General features: G+C 42.8%; 1 protein-coding gene across 1 annotated transcript in view; it reads left to right on the top strand.

The window, feature by feature from the left end:
- LOC137267899 (ubiquitin conjugation factor E4 B-like) overlaps positions 1-17,280 on the top strand; it is a 36,726-nt gene that overhangs the window by 436 nt on the left and 19,010 nt on the right. The window contains exons 2-10 of the mRNA XM_067802343.1: positions 485-693; positions 6,599-6,686; positions 7,816-8,108; positions 14,294-14,438; positions 14,720-14,820; positions 15,301-15,415; positions 16,188-16,328; positions 16,788-16,904; positions 17,178-17,276. Coding sequence (XP_067658444.1) covers positions 485-693; positions 6,599-6,686; positions 7,816-8,108; positions 14,294-14,438; positions 14,720-14,820; positions 15,301-15,415; positions 16,188-16,328; positions 16,788-16,904; positions 17,178-17,276 — 1,308 coding nt within the window. The remainder of the gene's footprint in view (positions 1-484; positions 694-6,598; positions 6,687-7,815; positions 8,109-14,293; positions 14,439-14,719; positions 14,821-15,300; positions 15,416-16,187; positions 16,329-16,787; positions 16,905-17,177; positions 17,277-17,280) is intronic.

Below are 17,280 nucleotides of genomic sequence, written 5' to 3'. Positions count from 1 at the left end.
TCAATTTACTTCCCTGAGTTTGAAGTTTCACCATCTGTCAGATTGCTATTTTTTTCTTTCTAACATAACATCTATATTGTTCAAAGTGAAATTGGTCATCAGAATGCAAAGTATCATGTGTTTTAAGTACATCTTTAGCAATTCATAGTTTGGCATTTTGCTCTGATTACCCCAGAATTTTGACAGTTGCACGGTTAGACAAGGCCATCGGCTTATCAATTGTAAAGCAAAGGTGCTTTGTGATTATTACTTTAAACAATTCAGTCATTTTCTTATTCATGGGGTGGTGGGGTAGCCTATCACTCACTCACTCTTATTCAGTGTTCTTTGATAATTAACATTGTGGTATTTTGTATGGAAACTATCCTCTGTAACCAGGTGGTGTTCTTTTAAATATATTTGTCAGTGTAGGATATGCATTGTAGTAAAAGCTTGAAATCATTTACAAATTCACCTGCAAATGTTAAAGTGTTTGCTATTCCAGATTCGGAGGAGACGCCTTGCCCGCCTTGGTGGCAACCAGTCAAGTCCTGTAGATAAGAATGAAGCTAGTCAAGTGTCACCCATGCAACAGGGCTCTGAGAGCCAGCAGTCGTCTCAAAGTACAGCCTCTTCCTCGGGCAGTTTGGGTGTTGACTGCCCAGCAGCTTCCCAGACCATGGACATGGATACCGAATATTGTTCCGAAAAAAAGTAGGAGATTTGATATTTTGATATGCTTTCACAGGGATACTCCATTCTCAGTAGTGGTGGTCCGATTGATTGAAACAACTGAAGTTTGGTTGCAGTGACTGAACAACCAAGGAAGTGATATTTTCTCATAATCGAATGCAAACAATTTTGGAACACTTGTTGGCATCAAATATATTTTTCTCAAGGCTGCATTTGGCTATCACTTAATTTGCATTTCATCAGCACTACAAGCTTGTTCCAAGTCATGATCAAATTTATCTTAAAGACTCCAGGAAATTTATGCTCTTAACACCCTAGTCCTCTTGTAGAGATGTGAAATTTGCAAGTTTACAACTACATGTTTTTTTTATTATTTTTTTGTGTATTGATTTACATAACACTATCAACAGGAATATTTGAAAAATGATGCTAACCAAATATTTTCAATGGTTCAGTCATTACTTGTTGGTATTGTATTGAAACTATTATCAATTATGAGGTTTTAACCAATTCCATACACTAACTCTCAGTCAAGGTTTAGGGGTTCCCAGTCAATAGGTTGCAGGTTCTATCAAGGCCTCTGTGTTCACTGTTAAAAAGTATGTGGATATTTTAGTCTTGTTTAATCAGTCTTGTTTGATACAACACTTCCTCAGAGTCAGAGAATCATATTGGAATGGGTCTACATCAGCCCATGTTTGTTGTAAGAAGTGTCTAATGGGATTGAGTGGGCAGGCTTAACTTGTTACATTATTCATTCAAGCATGATGAGCATACTTTTGTGCATCCTCATGAAACTCTCAGAGTAAAGTATTTTCATCCAATATCAATTGTTATTCAGATTGACTGCATATTTGTGGGCAATAACTGTCTTTTTAGCTCACTGACCTATTGAGTCATTGCAAACACTTCATAAGCCAGAACTGTTCTGCCACAGGTTCATCATCAACCATTCATGAAAGCTTTAGCCTCACTGATAATCAGTACCTTTGCTTCATGGTTAAGAGAGACATAATGACCTTTGCGTTTTCATTTGTTCTTGTAAGGAAGGGACTAAGACTCAACATGGATGTGCTTAGATTTCAGTTTGAGAAGTTCTGGCAGACTCTAGGACTGCAGTGATTCATTTAATCAAAAGTCAAATCTGACATCATATTTTCAGTTTTTGATAACCTTTATCACTGTTTGGAGTTGACATTTTAAAATCCATTTCAATCGTTTCCAACTTTCCGTACAATGAGAACATAACTTTTAATCCAGCTCAAACAGTGTCGAGCAGTGAAACAAGGCGAAACATGATTGGTTGATATTGGGATAATTATTCAAAGAGCATTGTCGTTAGTAGACATCACTATATTAATCATAGATTTCATGCTAAAACAGTCTACTCACCTGAACTCTGACAGTTAAATGACATCTGATGTTTTTACTTGTATGTAGAATCAAGGGTCTAAAGTACTGTCGGAAATAGAAAAAAAAAGTTTAAGTCTTTTACCCTAAAATTTACACAACTGCAAATAGGATGTGTTGAAATAATTCAATATAATAGATCAAACGATAGAGGCAATTCGGTTGCTCAGCGAGGTATATCAATGGACTATCATTTCACCTGACATGAAATACATGCACTACCTACTGACACTAGATCCATCTGAAAGATATGTTTTGCTTTTTCATGTCACCTGAATATGTCTCATCCATTGATAAACCAGGCACTCCAGACATGCAAGACAGTTCTGGCTGCATAACAATAAGTTATACTTTGTTTGAATATAGCTAAATTATTACATGTGTAATTAACCAATCAACATCACAGTTTGAAAGGACATATTTGAAAGGACAAATCATCCGACAGTTACTTATTGTGTTTTTAGACCAAGTCTGAATTGTTTCCATAGAATTCATGAAAGATATAAATGCCATACATCTGTAATCAGAAAAAGTCACCATTTCAAGATCTGTCTCGTATATCTGCCAAGATCTTTTCAAAGATATGAAATGTTTTTCGAGTTGTGCTCCGGAAACGAAGTCAGCAACATGTTCATGGAACTGAGAAAATAATACATCATAAAAACCTGTAAGTAAAGAGGCACCACTTTGGGGTCTGCCACATATCTACCAAGTTTTGCTTAGAGATATTAAGAAGTTTTTGAGTTCTGCTCCAGAAACGGAACACACCTCTCACTTTTGAGAGAAGTCTGAAACGTTTCCATGGAAACCGATATAATAAATCACCAAAACCTGAGTTCTGCTCCGGAAATGAAACACACCTCTCACTTTTGAGACTAAGTACGAAGCGCTTCCGTGGAAACCGAGAAACTAAGAAATCACAAAAACCTTAAGTAACAAAAGGCACCACTTTAGGTTCCGATTGATATATCCACCAAGTTCTGCAGAAAAATATTGAATGGTTTTTAAGTTCTGCTCCGGAAACGAAACCCATCCCTCCATTTTGAAACATTTCCATAGAAACAGAGAAAATAATAAACCACAAAAACCTGTACATAGCAAAAGGGCACCACTTCAACTTCTGACTGATATTTTTTTGCAGAAAAATATTGAACGGTTCTTGAGTTCTGTTCTGGAAATGAAGCCCACCCTCCATAAGACTAATACCAAAGTGCTCCATGAGAAAAAACAAAAAAAGTATAAATGCCAAAAATCTGTAAATAGCAAAGGCACAACCATAGGCTGAGATTACTATATCTATCAAGTTTGGTCTAAAAATATTGAATGGTTTCTGAGTTATCCTCTGGAAACAAAATGATTACGGACGGATGGACGACAGACGGAGGGACGAGGCGTCAACTATGTACCCCCACATTACATGCCAGGGGGATAAAAACTGTCTTTGGCTTTTACTCTGTATACCTGAAATTTACACAACTTGAAATAGGATATGTGGAAATAACTCACTTCGGCCTAAGTGGGCATTCAGTGGGATGCCTAGGAAGATATCCAGAAAAGCATGTGTACCCGTAAAATGGGGCAAAACTTAGAAGAAAATACAAATAGCTGCTCAAAACAATAAACAGCTATAGATGGCAATTAGGTCGCTCAGCCAGATATGATGATGGAAAGGGTCACAAGGGGGTCATCTCAAAGATATTTTGTGCTTTTACATGTGTGTTGAATCAGGGATAATGTACAAGACTGTTAGGGTATCCCTGGTTGAATATGTCTCATATATTGATGAACATCTTACCTATCATAAAGTTTACGTTGAGATATGTAAAGAGTATTTACCTGATACCCACAGAGAAACATTGTATTAAATGTCTCAGGTTATATACATATAGTTATATATGTAGGTAGCCTGACCACACAAACACTGACAGGATATTATTTGTAAATTGTTATCATATGCTATGTACTTCCACAGTTTAACTCCCCTAAGGGAACATTGTATATTAGCTGATATCTCTATCCCCAAGCCAGAGCCCAACAGTCATCTGCTACACCTGTCCTGACTTTGCTTTTGAAACAGCCCCTCCTATCTGTTCCTTTGTATAGTGATAGTGAGACTCCATGCCAGCTACATCCTTAATAGCCTCAGCATGAATGTTACTACTTTTTACATCAGCTATCGTTTTCATTGAAGCTAAGTCTAATTTCAAAATGGGCATTTAAGAAGTGTGATATAGAGGGTACATGATTCTACTTCTCATATAATTATTAGATGATGCACAGTAGATATATTATGGTATAGTTGTATTGTAAAACCTGTTGCCTGTGTTTGATCCAGATACTCCTTGATAGAGTGAGTTAGTGAGTGAGTGAGTTTAGTTTTATGCCACACTCCACAATGTTCCACCTATGTGGTGGCAGTCTGTAAATAATCAAGTCTGAACCAGACGATCCAATGATCATCTTTGATCGAGAGGTGATGGGTGAGCCTGCCAGGGCCCCCTACAACCAAGAACAGATAACCCTAGCCGTCAAACTCGTAGCTCACTTTTCATGTCATTAGTGTGCTTGGTGTGTGGTTGGTTCTCTACAGTGGACAGAGTAGCGCTTCTCAAGCCAAGTGAACTTAGATGACTAACTCTGTTTGCACTTGGTGTTGTGTTCTATCCTTCCCCCTTTTATTGGTGGTAGCTTTTAGTCCAGCTATGGTGATTGGTGCCTGGGTTTAAGTTTCCATTTTCCCCCGCTTAGTGGTTGTGTGCTATGGACAAGTTTGTGTTTTGGCATGTCCCTTATTTCTCCATTTGGTTGAGGGGTGGGACTTAAAGATGGGTGTGTTACCAATCAGCCAATCAACATATAAGCTTGACAGTATGGGTCCTCGCCTTAGTCATGCCCCCTGCCTTGACTGACATCAGCTGTCAGGTAACTTGGTAAGTGTCATTTGCTATTTCCGTAAGGTTGTAAATTCTCACTTCTAATGTACCTTAGGTCAGACAGAATACCACTCCCAGATTCAAGTCTTTGAGAGTTTGTCCAAAGCCTTTATCTACCCCAAGGAAGACGTCTTCTGAAAAAGAACTATTCAAACCTGTAGAGGTTATGAATTCTTTGAAGAAAGTCTTTCTTGGGGTACAGCCACCTGCATCCCCTCATTCCGTCTGATTTGATCCGCTGAAAAGTGAGGTACGAGGTTGACAGCTAGAGTCACCTGCTCTTGGCTGTTGGTGGCCCTGGCAGGGCCCTGTAAGAGTGGTCTCTCAAAACTAAACAAACCAAAATTTGTGTTTTGTAAATACAGTCATGCCCCATTTATCCGTACCTCAGATATCCAGAAAACTTGCCTTCCGAACGAATATTGCTTCAAACAAATTCACAAGGTTGTAAAATTGCTCACCTATCCGGAAATCTGGTTTCTGTAACCATACATTTTCACATACAAAACACTTATTTATGTGCATTTTCTGTCACATATATCTGGATGGTTGAGCACCTGTATGTTTACACATGCGATTACCGAGGGCCTCACATGCCATAACATGAAAGAAGTCGGCAGTCTTTGAAGCGTGAGAAGATTAGCTACCTCTGAGTAGCAAGGTGACACTGAGTTAATTTTGAGGTGTGTCAATTTGTGGGTCACTATAATTAATTAATATGGATGATCAAGCAAGCCCCAACAGCTGTGAGCGAAAAGACAATTGCTAACTGCTTTCGTCATGTGGATATTATCCAATCAAATGAGGACCCACAAGAAGACATGGCTTTGTTGGAACTTCGCTGTACACTACGATCCTATGCACAAGTTGCAACTGTAACTGTTACTGCCGATGATCTTGTGAATGTTGACAATGACGAACTGACAGGCGAAAGTCCTCTTGCTTTTCTACACAGCCAGTGCAAAAACTATGACTGATTTCTTCAAGTGAGCATAACTGCATGAACAGATGTGAGACATTTTATGTATGCACTGATATTTGTTTATGTGTAATCAATAAAGATTATGTCTGATGCCTACTACGTTTGTTTCTTTGTACATTTCTTTGTTCATATGGCCCGTGGTTCAGATATCCGAAAATTCGCTTATCCAGACTATTTCAATGAAAACACAAGCGTTCGGATAAATGGGGCACGACTATTTTTATTGCAAAATATGGTTACAAGTGTCATGTTATGTGTACCCTAAGGAGGACTTTCTTCAAAGAATTCATAACCTCTACAGGTTTGTATAAGTATTGGTGAAAACAGTTTAAAACCTAATTTACTCACTCCGTGATAATGAAACATTTAGAGACCCTAGACAGGTTCTGACAACACACACTGCAAGCCTGTTCCAGGTCTGCATCATATGTTACTCAAACTTTCCAATTTGAACAAAGGCTTTCACAGTTAGTATTAACTTGTTGTCGCATATTTATCTGGCATTTATTTCAGGCAAAGTGACTTTGGCTGCAAACTGGGAATAATATTATGATATTGTCTCTGTGTTAGCAAGATGCTGAGTTTGTCTCTGTGTTTGTAGCTCCCAGTCTCAGATGGATGTGGATTCTGGCATTGAGACGATGGAGGTAGAAGAACCAGAAACCAGACCAGAAATCAAGAGGAAAAGGGTGAAAACCTGCTTCAGTTTTAAGAATTTAAGTTGTTGACAGTGAATAGACCCTTTTGATATTAACTGTGATCATGATAGAGCAGGAATGGTTGGGCTTGAGGAGCTTGATTTGACTTTTACCACATGCAAGTGTTACCAAACAAAACCTTCTGCATCCTCGTCCAGTACAGTTGAAGCTTTCTAAACTGGCATGCGTTTTGACCAGCTAAAAATGCTGGTATAGTGGGCATGCCAGATTAGCGAATATGGTAACATTAAGAAATACAACACAAGCAATTAATTAATTTATAGTACAAGTGATATGTTTCACTCACCAATTTACCTCTTTAACTGAGGCATAATTCTTACCCATATTTCACCGTACTTAATCGTAGTCCACTTTGTTGTTAATACACGTTCCTCTAATCTTCAAGCCTTCTCGACAACTTTCTCAAGAGCAACTGACAAATTGGGTGAAGCCAATTAATCTAAAATACAAGTGATACATGCTGCTCACCAGTTTACCTCACCTACTTATATTTAACAACCGTATTTAACTGTAATCCACTGCGCTGTTAATACACGTGGCCAATCAACAGGTGAGCCAAGGTAGCAGATGCCGGTTTTGTGAGCATTAATTACAAGTGGACAGTCTTTATTATACCGGAGTATGGTGTAGCCTGATGCCGGATTAGAGGCGTGTATCTGTTCATAAATTAAATAGCTTCTGCTGGGAACAAATTCTAGTGCCGATATTGAGAGCATGCTGGATTGGAAGGATGCCGGTTCTGAGGGCTTCCACTGTACTTTTATTATCCCCACCTACAGTGAAGTTGCTGGGGATATAGAAACAAGCTCCTATATCCCCCATTTCTACATCCCTCATCTCATGTTAGACTGTTATATGTTATTTTGTCTCTTTTCACTATCATTAATGTTATTGTTATATTACCAACATCACACACATTTGGCTTGGGCAGGTGGAAAACTTCAAATGTTTTCACTTAGCTCTTTGTCAGTTTCCAAGATGTCACATGTTAGACTTCAAATATTATCTTTGTTCATTACCATTGTTTTAGGTAACACACAGCAAAGGTGAAAATATGAAATATTTGAAATATGTTGATCAGTTCTCTGTCTATTTCCAGGATGTCAGCTTTGGATCTGAAGCAAGCGAGGAACAAGTGTTATCATCTCTTAGTCGAGTGTTTGTGACTTCTTGGAGAGAGAAATCATGTGAAACTCTTCATGTGCCTCAGTTAGGGGAGGTGATGGACGACGCATGTAGTGGTGGAAACATTGACTATAGTGACATTGTTAGCCAGGTCATCATGGAAGTGCTGGTGATGATCAGAGACAGCGGGGAGAACCCGGTGCTGTCATTACGCACATCATCCCCAGCTCTGTCCCCTCTCAAGTCCTACAGCAGCAGCCCAAGAAGGTAAATATACCACCAATACCAGCACCAGCACCAGCAACAACAACACCTGCAGCAGTGCATACTCAGGTAGAATAGGGGGTGGTGGTATACCCTGGTGCTTTAAATGTTGACTCGTCATGCCAAAGATCTGGTTTCGATTCCCCATATGAGAACAATGTCTGAAGCCCACATTTGGTGTCCCCGCTGTGATGTTGCTGGAATATTGCTAAAATTGGAATAAAACCATACTTGTTCACTGAGGTAGATAGGGTTGTGTGAATGCATGATGGACCGTTCGTTTGGGGTATTGCAGCTTGCTGTGCAGAGGTTTGTCAAAGTAGGGAAGTCTGATATCGTCACCATTCTAACTGTGGTATTGGAGCTAACTGTAGCATTCGATTTGTACCTGATGACTGTAAAGCAAGCAGATTTTACTCTCCCTAAAATCCACAAATGCCTCACACCGGGCAAAGTCCCAGGCCACCCCATCATAAGCGGCAACAACACTCCCACTGAAAAAATCAGTAGCTTTGTCACGTGAGTTTGTCACGCAATATCGTAGCTACGTTCGGAACACCACCCACTTTATACAAAGATTGGAATCACTGTCTATTCCAGCTGACCTGGACATCCTCCTAGTCACACTAGACGTCACATCACTTTTCACCAACATCCCTAACCAAGAGGGTTTGTTAGCTGTCGCCAAACACAAACCCGTCTAGGCATCCTAGGCCTTTCAAAACTGTACGTCACAAAAACAATTCAGGCTTCTACTGCATGTTGTACTTGTGGGACAATCATCTCTCCACAAGATAAGCATGACAAATGCCTTTGCTGTCTGGAGAAGGCGGGCCGTGAGCCAGAGGTGTGCGAATTATGTTTGGGTTTCTCCCCCCGGGCCCGTAAATGGAGGGCAGCAGATTTCCTCTTCTATAAAGAGTTACGGGAGGCGGGAGGGGAGAGCTAAGCATGATAAGACTAAAGACCCTAAGTCTAAATCTTGTGGCAAACCTAAGTCTGTCCCTACGCCGCAGTCCTCTTCGTCTACATCTGGTTTTGATATGTCACTTATCACCCAGTTATTTCAGCAGCACATGGACTCTCTTGTCCATGTTGTCAGTCTCTGACATTAGTTCCTCACTCACTCTGGGCGGGGGACGGAGAGTCCGGGGAGTGGATCGCCGGGCTCTGCTTGCTATGCTGGCCTGAAGATGTCTGTTGATCCGTTGCCTTTGGCCTCGGGTCCGGACTCCTCCGCTACCCCGGAGAGGAAGGGTTCGCTCCCAGTCCCTCTCTCGGTCTTGGCACAGGGTCCGTTGAGGATTCCTGGGGTCACAGGCTTTTTCCCAGGCCGTGGTTCCGACTATTCGTCCAGACTCGTCTGAGTTCGCCTGCCGAGTGAACACGTTTGCTCCTAGGCAACCCTCGCAGACACAGCTCCGCATTCTCCCTTCCTGGTGCGGGATGTGATGGATCCCCTCCTTGCTGGTACATGCCTCCACTTTGATTTACCAGAGCTTGTTCGGTACTACCATTCTCTGTTCCTAGTACCAGTTGGGGATGAGTGTATGTTCCCTCGGGGGAGGCTTGGCTTCCTCAGGTGCAGCTCCGGCTGCCAATCAAGGGCGTTTAGTTCCACCTTTTGCCCAGTCGGGCGCCCCCTGCGACAGGCGTACCAGACCTGTGAGGCGGTCTATCGGAATGCCATGCTGCAGGTTAGAGTAGTGGTCCATGCAGCTTACCTCTCCTCATTACAGAGGTCAGCCCTGGAGGTGGGAGAGAACTCTGGGGATGTCTCCCCGAATGTAGTTCTCTTACATCAGCTGTCAGAAATGCAGGCCCACCTGATGCGTGACTTGTTGAGATCGGCGGCATCTACGGTGATGTGCACGGTTATGGGGATATGCAAGCTGTGGCCGTCAACGTCTCGTTATTCGGCAGCAACACAGCAGACCTTGCTGGCCCTTCTGTTTTGGCTGGGAGTGAGGTTTCTGGAGGCACAGCAGGTCATTCAGGAGGCTGCAGCAGCTGCAATGTCTTTTAAAGACTCGAAAGCCTTGCTGCAGCAGCTGCGGGTTTCTCGCCCCAGCGCCCCTGTAGCGAACTCTTCTTGTGGGACACAGCCTACGTCTCGAGTCTGCCGGCTGGGCAGGAGTAGGAAGAGTTGCGCCGCCGAGGGCAAGGGGAAAGAGCGGACCTCTTCGTCCAGCTCTCAGCAGCCTGTTCGTGGGCACGTTGGGGGGTCATGCCGGCTGCTCCTGCGGGGCACTCAGTCACCTCCATTGCTGCATGGGACTACTTACGCCCTCTTGCCTCATGTCACAGTGCGTGGTCACCTCTCACTCTTCCTACTGGAATGGGTGAAGACAACGCGAAATCCTTGTCCTTGCCATCCTGTGTGACCAAGGCGGGTATTCTGCAGCTTTGCTTGACAAGTCCGCAATAGAGTGTGTACCCCCGGGCGAGGAACAGGCGGGATTTTGCTCCACGCATTTCCTCGTTCCAAAGAAGCAAAGCGGATTCCGTTCCATTCTCACCGCTCGGGGATGTCCACTGTTCAGCCTGGCGATTGGCTTATGTCAATCGACCTAAAGGATGCGTATCTTCATGTGCTGATACACCCGCTGTTCAAGCAGTTCCTCTGGTTCTCTTACGACGGGGTGTGTTACCAGTTCATGGTACTCCCCTTCGGCATCTCCACGGCCCCAGGGGTGTTCACCAAACTCATGATAGTGCTGGCTGCTCTAGCCAACTCGCAAGGAAGGCATTGTCACCCTTACCTGGAAGTCTGGTTGCTGAACCAGCGAGTCTAAATTCTACTCATGCAGTGATGGATTCTAGTTCGGCTGGAGTGGATCATCAACCGCAAGAAGTCGGACCTGATACCCACCCAGGATTTGGTTTTTCTCAGGGCGAGGTTCGCAACACATCACGGTCTAGTGTCTTTATCGCCCGACCAGGCCAGCAGAGTACGGGAGATGGTGTTTTCCTTCCTCTCACAGCCGGATGCCCCTGCATGAACTTGGCTTCGTCTCTTGGGTCACATGGTGGCGACCGTCCCTGTGGTGTGGCGGGCGCGGTTGAGGATGCACCCCATACAGCAAGCTTTGGCGAGTTTGTGGGCTCACTCGGACTCAGAGGATCTGGAGACGTGTCTCACAGTTCGCGGGTGGTTGTCTCCTCACCTTAAGTGTTGGACCGATGTTGGGAATCTCTCCGGGGGGATCCCTTTGGAGCTCCTGACACCAGCTCTTACTGTTCAAACTGATGCGTCACTCACGAGCTGTGGGGGGGACGTTCTGGGCAGTCTGTTGGTGTCCGGACACTGGTCCGAAGCCGAAGCCAGTCACATCAATGTCTTAGAACTGAGAACTGTGCGGTTGGTTTTTGAGCTCTTTCTGGATCATGTTGGGCCAGGTGGTTCGTCTTCAGCTTGACAACCGTACGGCCCTGACTTACATCCCGAAGCAAGGCAGCACGGTGTCAGAAGGGCTCCTTCGGAAGACATGGGATTTTCTCCTCTAGTGTGACCAATACAACTGTCAGTTGATTCCGGTTTATCTCCCGTGGCTGGAGAACGTGCGAACAGATGCTCTCTCTCCGGATCCTGGCCCCGCACAAGTGGATGCTCGATAGGCAGATATTCGGAGTTATCTCCCAGTTGTACGGATCGTTCCAGGTGGATCTGTTTGTGTCCAGTGGGACGATTCAGATACCCGTGTTCTGCTCTCGAATACTGGACCAGAGGGTGTTGGCATCTGATGCCTTCCTGCTCGATTGGACAGGTCAGGTTCTGTAGGCGTTTCCGCCACTTCCCCTGATTCCTGGGGTCTTCTCCCAGCTGTCCAGCCAGCCAGCTTGGCTGCTTGTGCTTCTGGCACCGCTTTGGCCGTCATAGAGCTGGTTTCTGGTAATTCTCAGGTTTCTGGCAAGCCGCTCCCTGAGGGGTTTAAGGCTCACTTGGTCAGGGCAGTCACCGCTTCCCAAGTGAAGAGATTTGTTCTGCTGTTATTTTGAGCAGGCCTAGCACGTTTATCAAGCACGCTATGCACTCACGTGAGCAAGCGCGCTTTGGCCGTTTTCTCTCCAGTGGACAGTGTCCTGCCACCCTGGCCGAGTGAGTCTTGGTTGATTGTCAGTTGACGCTGCTAATTACTGCATATAAGTGCATGTCTCCACTGTTGACGTATCCCACGACTGAGATCTCATACGCTTTGTTGTTAGTCTTTGGTTGGGATTTCCCCCTTACAGTGCTCTCTATAGAAATTACAATGAGGGCGGGGTTATGTTTGCACGTTTAGAGTGCTCTTATATCATGCTTAGCTCTGAGGTTGGTATCGATGCGGCTGTTCCCTGTCAGTTCTCTCCCATAATGCGTCTCGCAGAAGCTCATTGGGGGAGTACACAAGTAAGAATTTTTTGCGCAAGTTAATTTTAGTAATTACTGTCGCATTAATTACGTACTGTTCCAGAATTCCCTCCTCCCTAGCCTCTGTCTTTGGGAGTCTGAGTTTATGCATATATGTACCCCAAGAATGATCTGTATGAAAAAGAATTAGACAAACCTGTAGAGGTTTCCAATTCTTTGAAGAAAATCATCCTTGGGATAGGGCCACCCACTTTCCTGCAATTCTGTTCACTGATATATTCAGCAGGAGGAATGATGATACGGGCTTGGATGCTTATCTGGTTGCCTATGCATGCACAGCAGAGGGGTGACTCCACGTGGTGAGGGGCTGTACAACAAACAAAAAAAGACTTTTTGTTTATTGTACAATATTTTCTTAAAACATTAATACAACTGTCACGTGACATTAGCCGGCAGCAGAAAATGCATATATGTACCCCAAGGACGATTCTCTTCTAAGAATTGGAAACCTCTACATGTTTGTCTAAATTTTTACGTAAAATGAGGATATTTCAAGAGACTTATACAACAGAACAGACATAAGGCCGACAGCCAGGACAGGAACACCCTCCTGATACCCCATGAAAAAACGTCCAAGACCAAACAAAAAGTCACGGTCTTTGTATGCGATTTTAACCCAAAGAACATGGAGCTCATCATTGGAAAGCGATGGCATTTGCTATCAGGATCAGAAATATGCCAGAAACACACCCCACATTGTGGTCAACAGGAGAATCAACGCTGAAGGACCACTTTGTACGAGCCTCACTTATGCTGTATCGTGTTTTCCAGGATATTAACCAGCCATCTGAAGCCTTAAATTCATTAATGTCTAACTGTTGAGCAAACTGAACAACGTTTTCTTTAAGAATAGGTCCTGAAATCGGCAGGTTTTTACTTCGAGCTGCCTTAAACCAGTCACTCCTCTTCAAAATATCAGACACTGTCTGTCTGCCAATTCCATATGTTGTTGAATGGCCCTTGTGCTTGACCTGGGTCAGATGTGATATGATTTTATAGTCCGTGTTCTGAACCAGGGTGTTATGTGATGTTTGTATGACCTGTGTGCTGGACCGTAGTCATATGATTCTAAGGGCTCAAGTTTCCAGCTTAAATGATCCATGTGGAATTGAAGTCATAACAATGGAAATACATACAAATTTCTGATATAAAGTTGTTCTTAATGGGTAATGTGTTTGTACTTATTCAAATTAGAAATATGGTTCCAGACCTAAAATGACTGACCTTATAGAAATGTTCAGTGGCTGTCTATGTCGTGCTGATGATGCTGACTCAGTGCTCTCTGCATGGTAACATGGGTAACAGTCTGTTTCACTCTATAAGGTATCACAGGTAACTGTCTGCATGGTAACACTTTTTCAGTCTGTATGGTAACACAGGTAACATTCAGTCTCACTTTGTATGATAAAACATTCAGTCTCATTCTGTATTGTAACACAGGTAACATTCAGTCTCACTCTGTTTTGTAACACAGGTAACATTCAGTCTCACTCTGTACTGTAACACAGGTAACATTCAGTCCGACTCTGTTGTAACACAGGTAGCATTCAGTCTCACACTGTTGTAACACAGGTAACATTCAGTCTCACTCTGTTCTGTAACACAGGTAACATTCAGTCCGACTCTGTTGTAACACAGGTAGCATTCAGTCTCACTCTGTTGTAACTCAGGTAACATTCAGCCTCACTCTGTAACACAGGTAGTCTGCCAGTTTCACCTGAAGTAACATTGTGGCCTAACATCCTCATACAGAATGTGTTTTATTTCCATCTTACAGTATAAGTCCAATGATGTCTCAAGAGCACTTCAAAAGAGAATTCTCAGAAAAATTTCCTCCTGCCAAATGTAAAGAAGTAGACATGTTGAACTACCTATTAGATTGTTACGATAGAGTATCTGTGGAGGAGAGGACTGCCCCCAAGGTAAGCCTGAATACCTACCATCTGTCGCGATGGATTTAGAGGATACACTATGTATGTTTCCTAGCAGGTTAAAGTACCGTAAATGTTTTAACAGTAATACTGCTTCCTACACCTTAAATGTTTCAGGTTTGATTCACCATGTGGGTACATCCATTTACTCAAATATCTTAGTTAAATGGTTGTCTTTCCAGACAGATTTTATTGCAGTTATGATGTTGTATATATGTTCAGTATGTGATTCTCATGATTACTGAATGGCCAGTTCTACCTTTGTGTTTCAGCGATGCAGTATTCCTCCAATGAGTGACATGTTGTCCTCAGCCAGAAGTCAGTGTATTTGTCACACATCACTTGTATTACAAGGTGCTTTTGTACAACAAAGGTGAGAACCACTGAGAAAATGTTTAGGATCTATGCTTTCTCTTTTTTGACGTGACCCCAGGAGATTCGGGTTAGAGGTGGTCTGTGGCAACACATGCTTGTCATAGACGCGTCTCATGGGATCGGGTGGACAGGATTGCTGACAACAAACCGAAAGGCAATATCGACTTGGTTGACACATGCTATGGTATCCCATTTGCGTAGATCAATGATTGTGCTGTTAACCACTGGATTGTCTGATCCAGACTCAAGTGTTTCCAGACTGTCACCATATAGCTGGAATATTGTTGGGTGCCACATTAGACAAGAACCTGTCCTAACCTAACCTTTCTGATATCTATAGTCAAATGTAATGCATGTTAAATGACCTGCGAATTATACTGATACTGTGACCTTCTGTTCAAAAAGTGTCCACTTTCTGTTCAGGTCATGACGTTAAGGAAGTTGATGATACTGATGATGATGGTGACTCATGTTTCAGGTCACTGAATGGAGTCTCCTACCTGCTGCCGTTTCTCCTGGCTCACAACTTACCAAGGGGATTTCTCCCGGAGCTGGTACAGACAATCTACCACGACAAGGACAGTTTCCGCAGGGTGAGCTCAGCAGCAGTAGCAGCAGCTGCTGACCTATCTCCATAGATCACTGGGGTGATGAGATAACATACTGGTTAACATGTTTTGCTTGTTGCACCAAAGACCTGGGTTTGATTCCCCACATGGGTACATGTGAAGCCCATTTCTGGTGTCACTCGTGGTGATATTGCTGGAATACTGCTACAAAAGAAAACTAAACTCACTCACCATTGATCACTGACATTATGGTAATAGCATTGTAATACTTAACATGTTAAACAATACAGGGATAACATTTGGGGATGAATAACTGCTCTCACTAGGTTTTCACTTGTCTCACACTGATAGACCAGTGATGTCTGTCCCTGGTTGATACTTACACTAGGATTGTCATCAATCACTGGATTGTCAGGTGCCAACTTGAATATTTACAGACCCCCTTATATGGCTAGAACATTGCTCAGTGCAGCGCTTTATAGAAAGCAAATAAGTGCTAGGATTGTCACAGCATGAGAAGTGCTGTCACATAAATAAAAGGTAAACAAGTCAGCAAAAGCTTTTTTGTGTTGATTTCAATTAAGTAGACTGCTTGGTCTATAGTAGTTAGAGATGAGATAGCCTTGGGTTTGGCCAGCAAATCATCATCATCATCATCATCATCATCATCATCATCATCATCATGGCGGTGGCAAATTTGCTAAAGCATCTGCACCCTGACAACCCAGGCAACTCCACATAGGAACAATGTGGGAAGCCTGTTACAGTTAAGTAATGATTAAATGTTGACTTGCAGGTATTTACACCGATCCTCCAGAGTCTAATGAGGTTGATACAGACAATGTCCTTGGACACGGACGACTACCGCGACCCCCTCTCTGTGATAGCTGAGTTGTGTGATATTAGAAGTGGCAATGCTCGACCTATATGTAACTTAGTAAGTAGACAGGTGTACACTGATTGTTGTTGTCCATGGTTGTGTACTACTGCTAATTACTGACATGATGGCTTTCATTTTTCAGTCCAAAACCTCTGACTGATAAATGCCAGTGATGCTTTGAAATATATTATACATATTCAGATATGACAGGATAAAGACTTTGTAAAGAAGGTTTAAGCTATATCAGAAGACAGTAAAAGGTGCAGAGCATGTCAAGATTTTTTTAGAACTGTTCTGTGAGTTGACCCATGTTGTACAATGATAGCTGCTTCACAATAGATAGGGGTAGTGGAATAGCGCAGTGGTTAAAAGCATTCGCTTGTTGCGCCAAACACCCAGGTTAGATTCCCCATACGGATACAGTGTGTGAAGCTCACGTCTGGTGTCCTTAACCGTGATATTGCTGGAGTATTACTAAAAGCAGCGTAAAAATAATCTCACTTATTCACTGTTCAGATGATAGAACAGAAGAACTGGCTGCCGGGTGTAGTGAGTCAAGCTAGCGGGATGGAACTTGAGAAGCTGTCTTTCCTTGGACCAGTTCTCGGCCTCTCTGTCTTTGCTGAGGATAATGTATGTTGTCTTTCTAAAAACATAACCAGGTCACATAAATTTACAACTAAATGAGAGTATTGTTACAAATGATTTAGAAACAAGAAAATTTAATTTGTAAATGGAATTTGGTCCATTTACATTTCATGTATAATAATGATACACACACCTCTTGTAGAAGACTAGTTACTCCATTCTCAGAACAGAGCAAGTGAAAACTACATTTCATGTTTCCTGTTATTCTGTTTGATTCTGATTGCATAATGCTGAAAGGAAGGATTATTTCTGTTTCAGGTTAAAGTTGTGGAGCAGTTCTTCTCTGGGCATCAGTTGACAAGCGACAACACCCGTCTCATCAACCAGTCTCTGCAACATAGGCTAGAATATGTCAGGGTAT

The sequence above is a fragment of the Haliotis asinina genome, chromosome 16 (genome assembly GCF_037392515.1).
Source record: "Haliotis asinina isolate JCU_RB_2024 chromosome 16, JCU_Hal_asi_v2, whole genome shotgun sequence".
Classification (NCBI taxonomy): domain Eukaryota; kingdom Metazoa; phylum Mollusca; class Gastropoda; order Lepetellida; family Haliotidae; genus Haliotis; species Haliotis asinina.
This window is presented reverse-complemented; position numbering and strand designations above follow the sequence as displayed.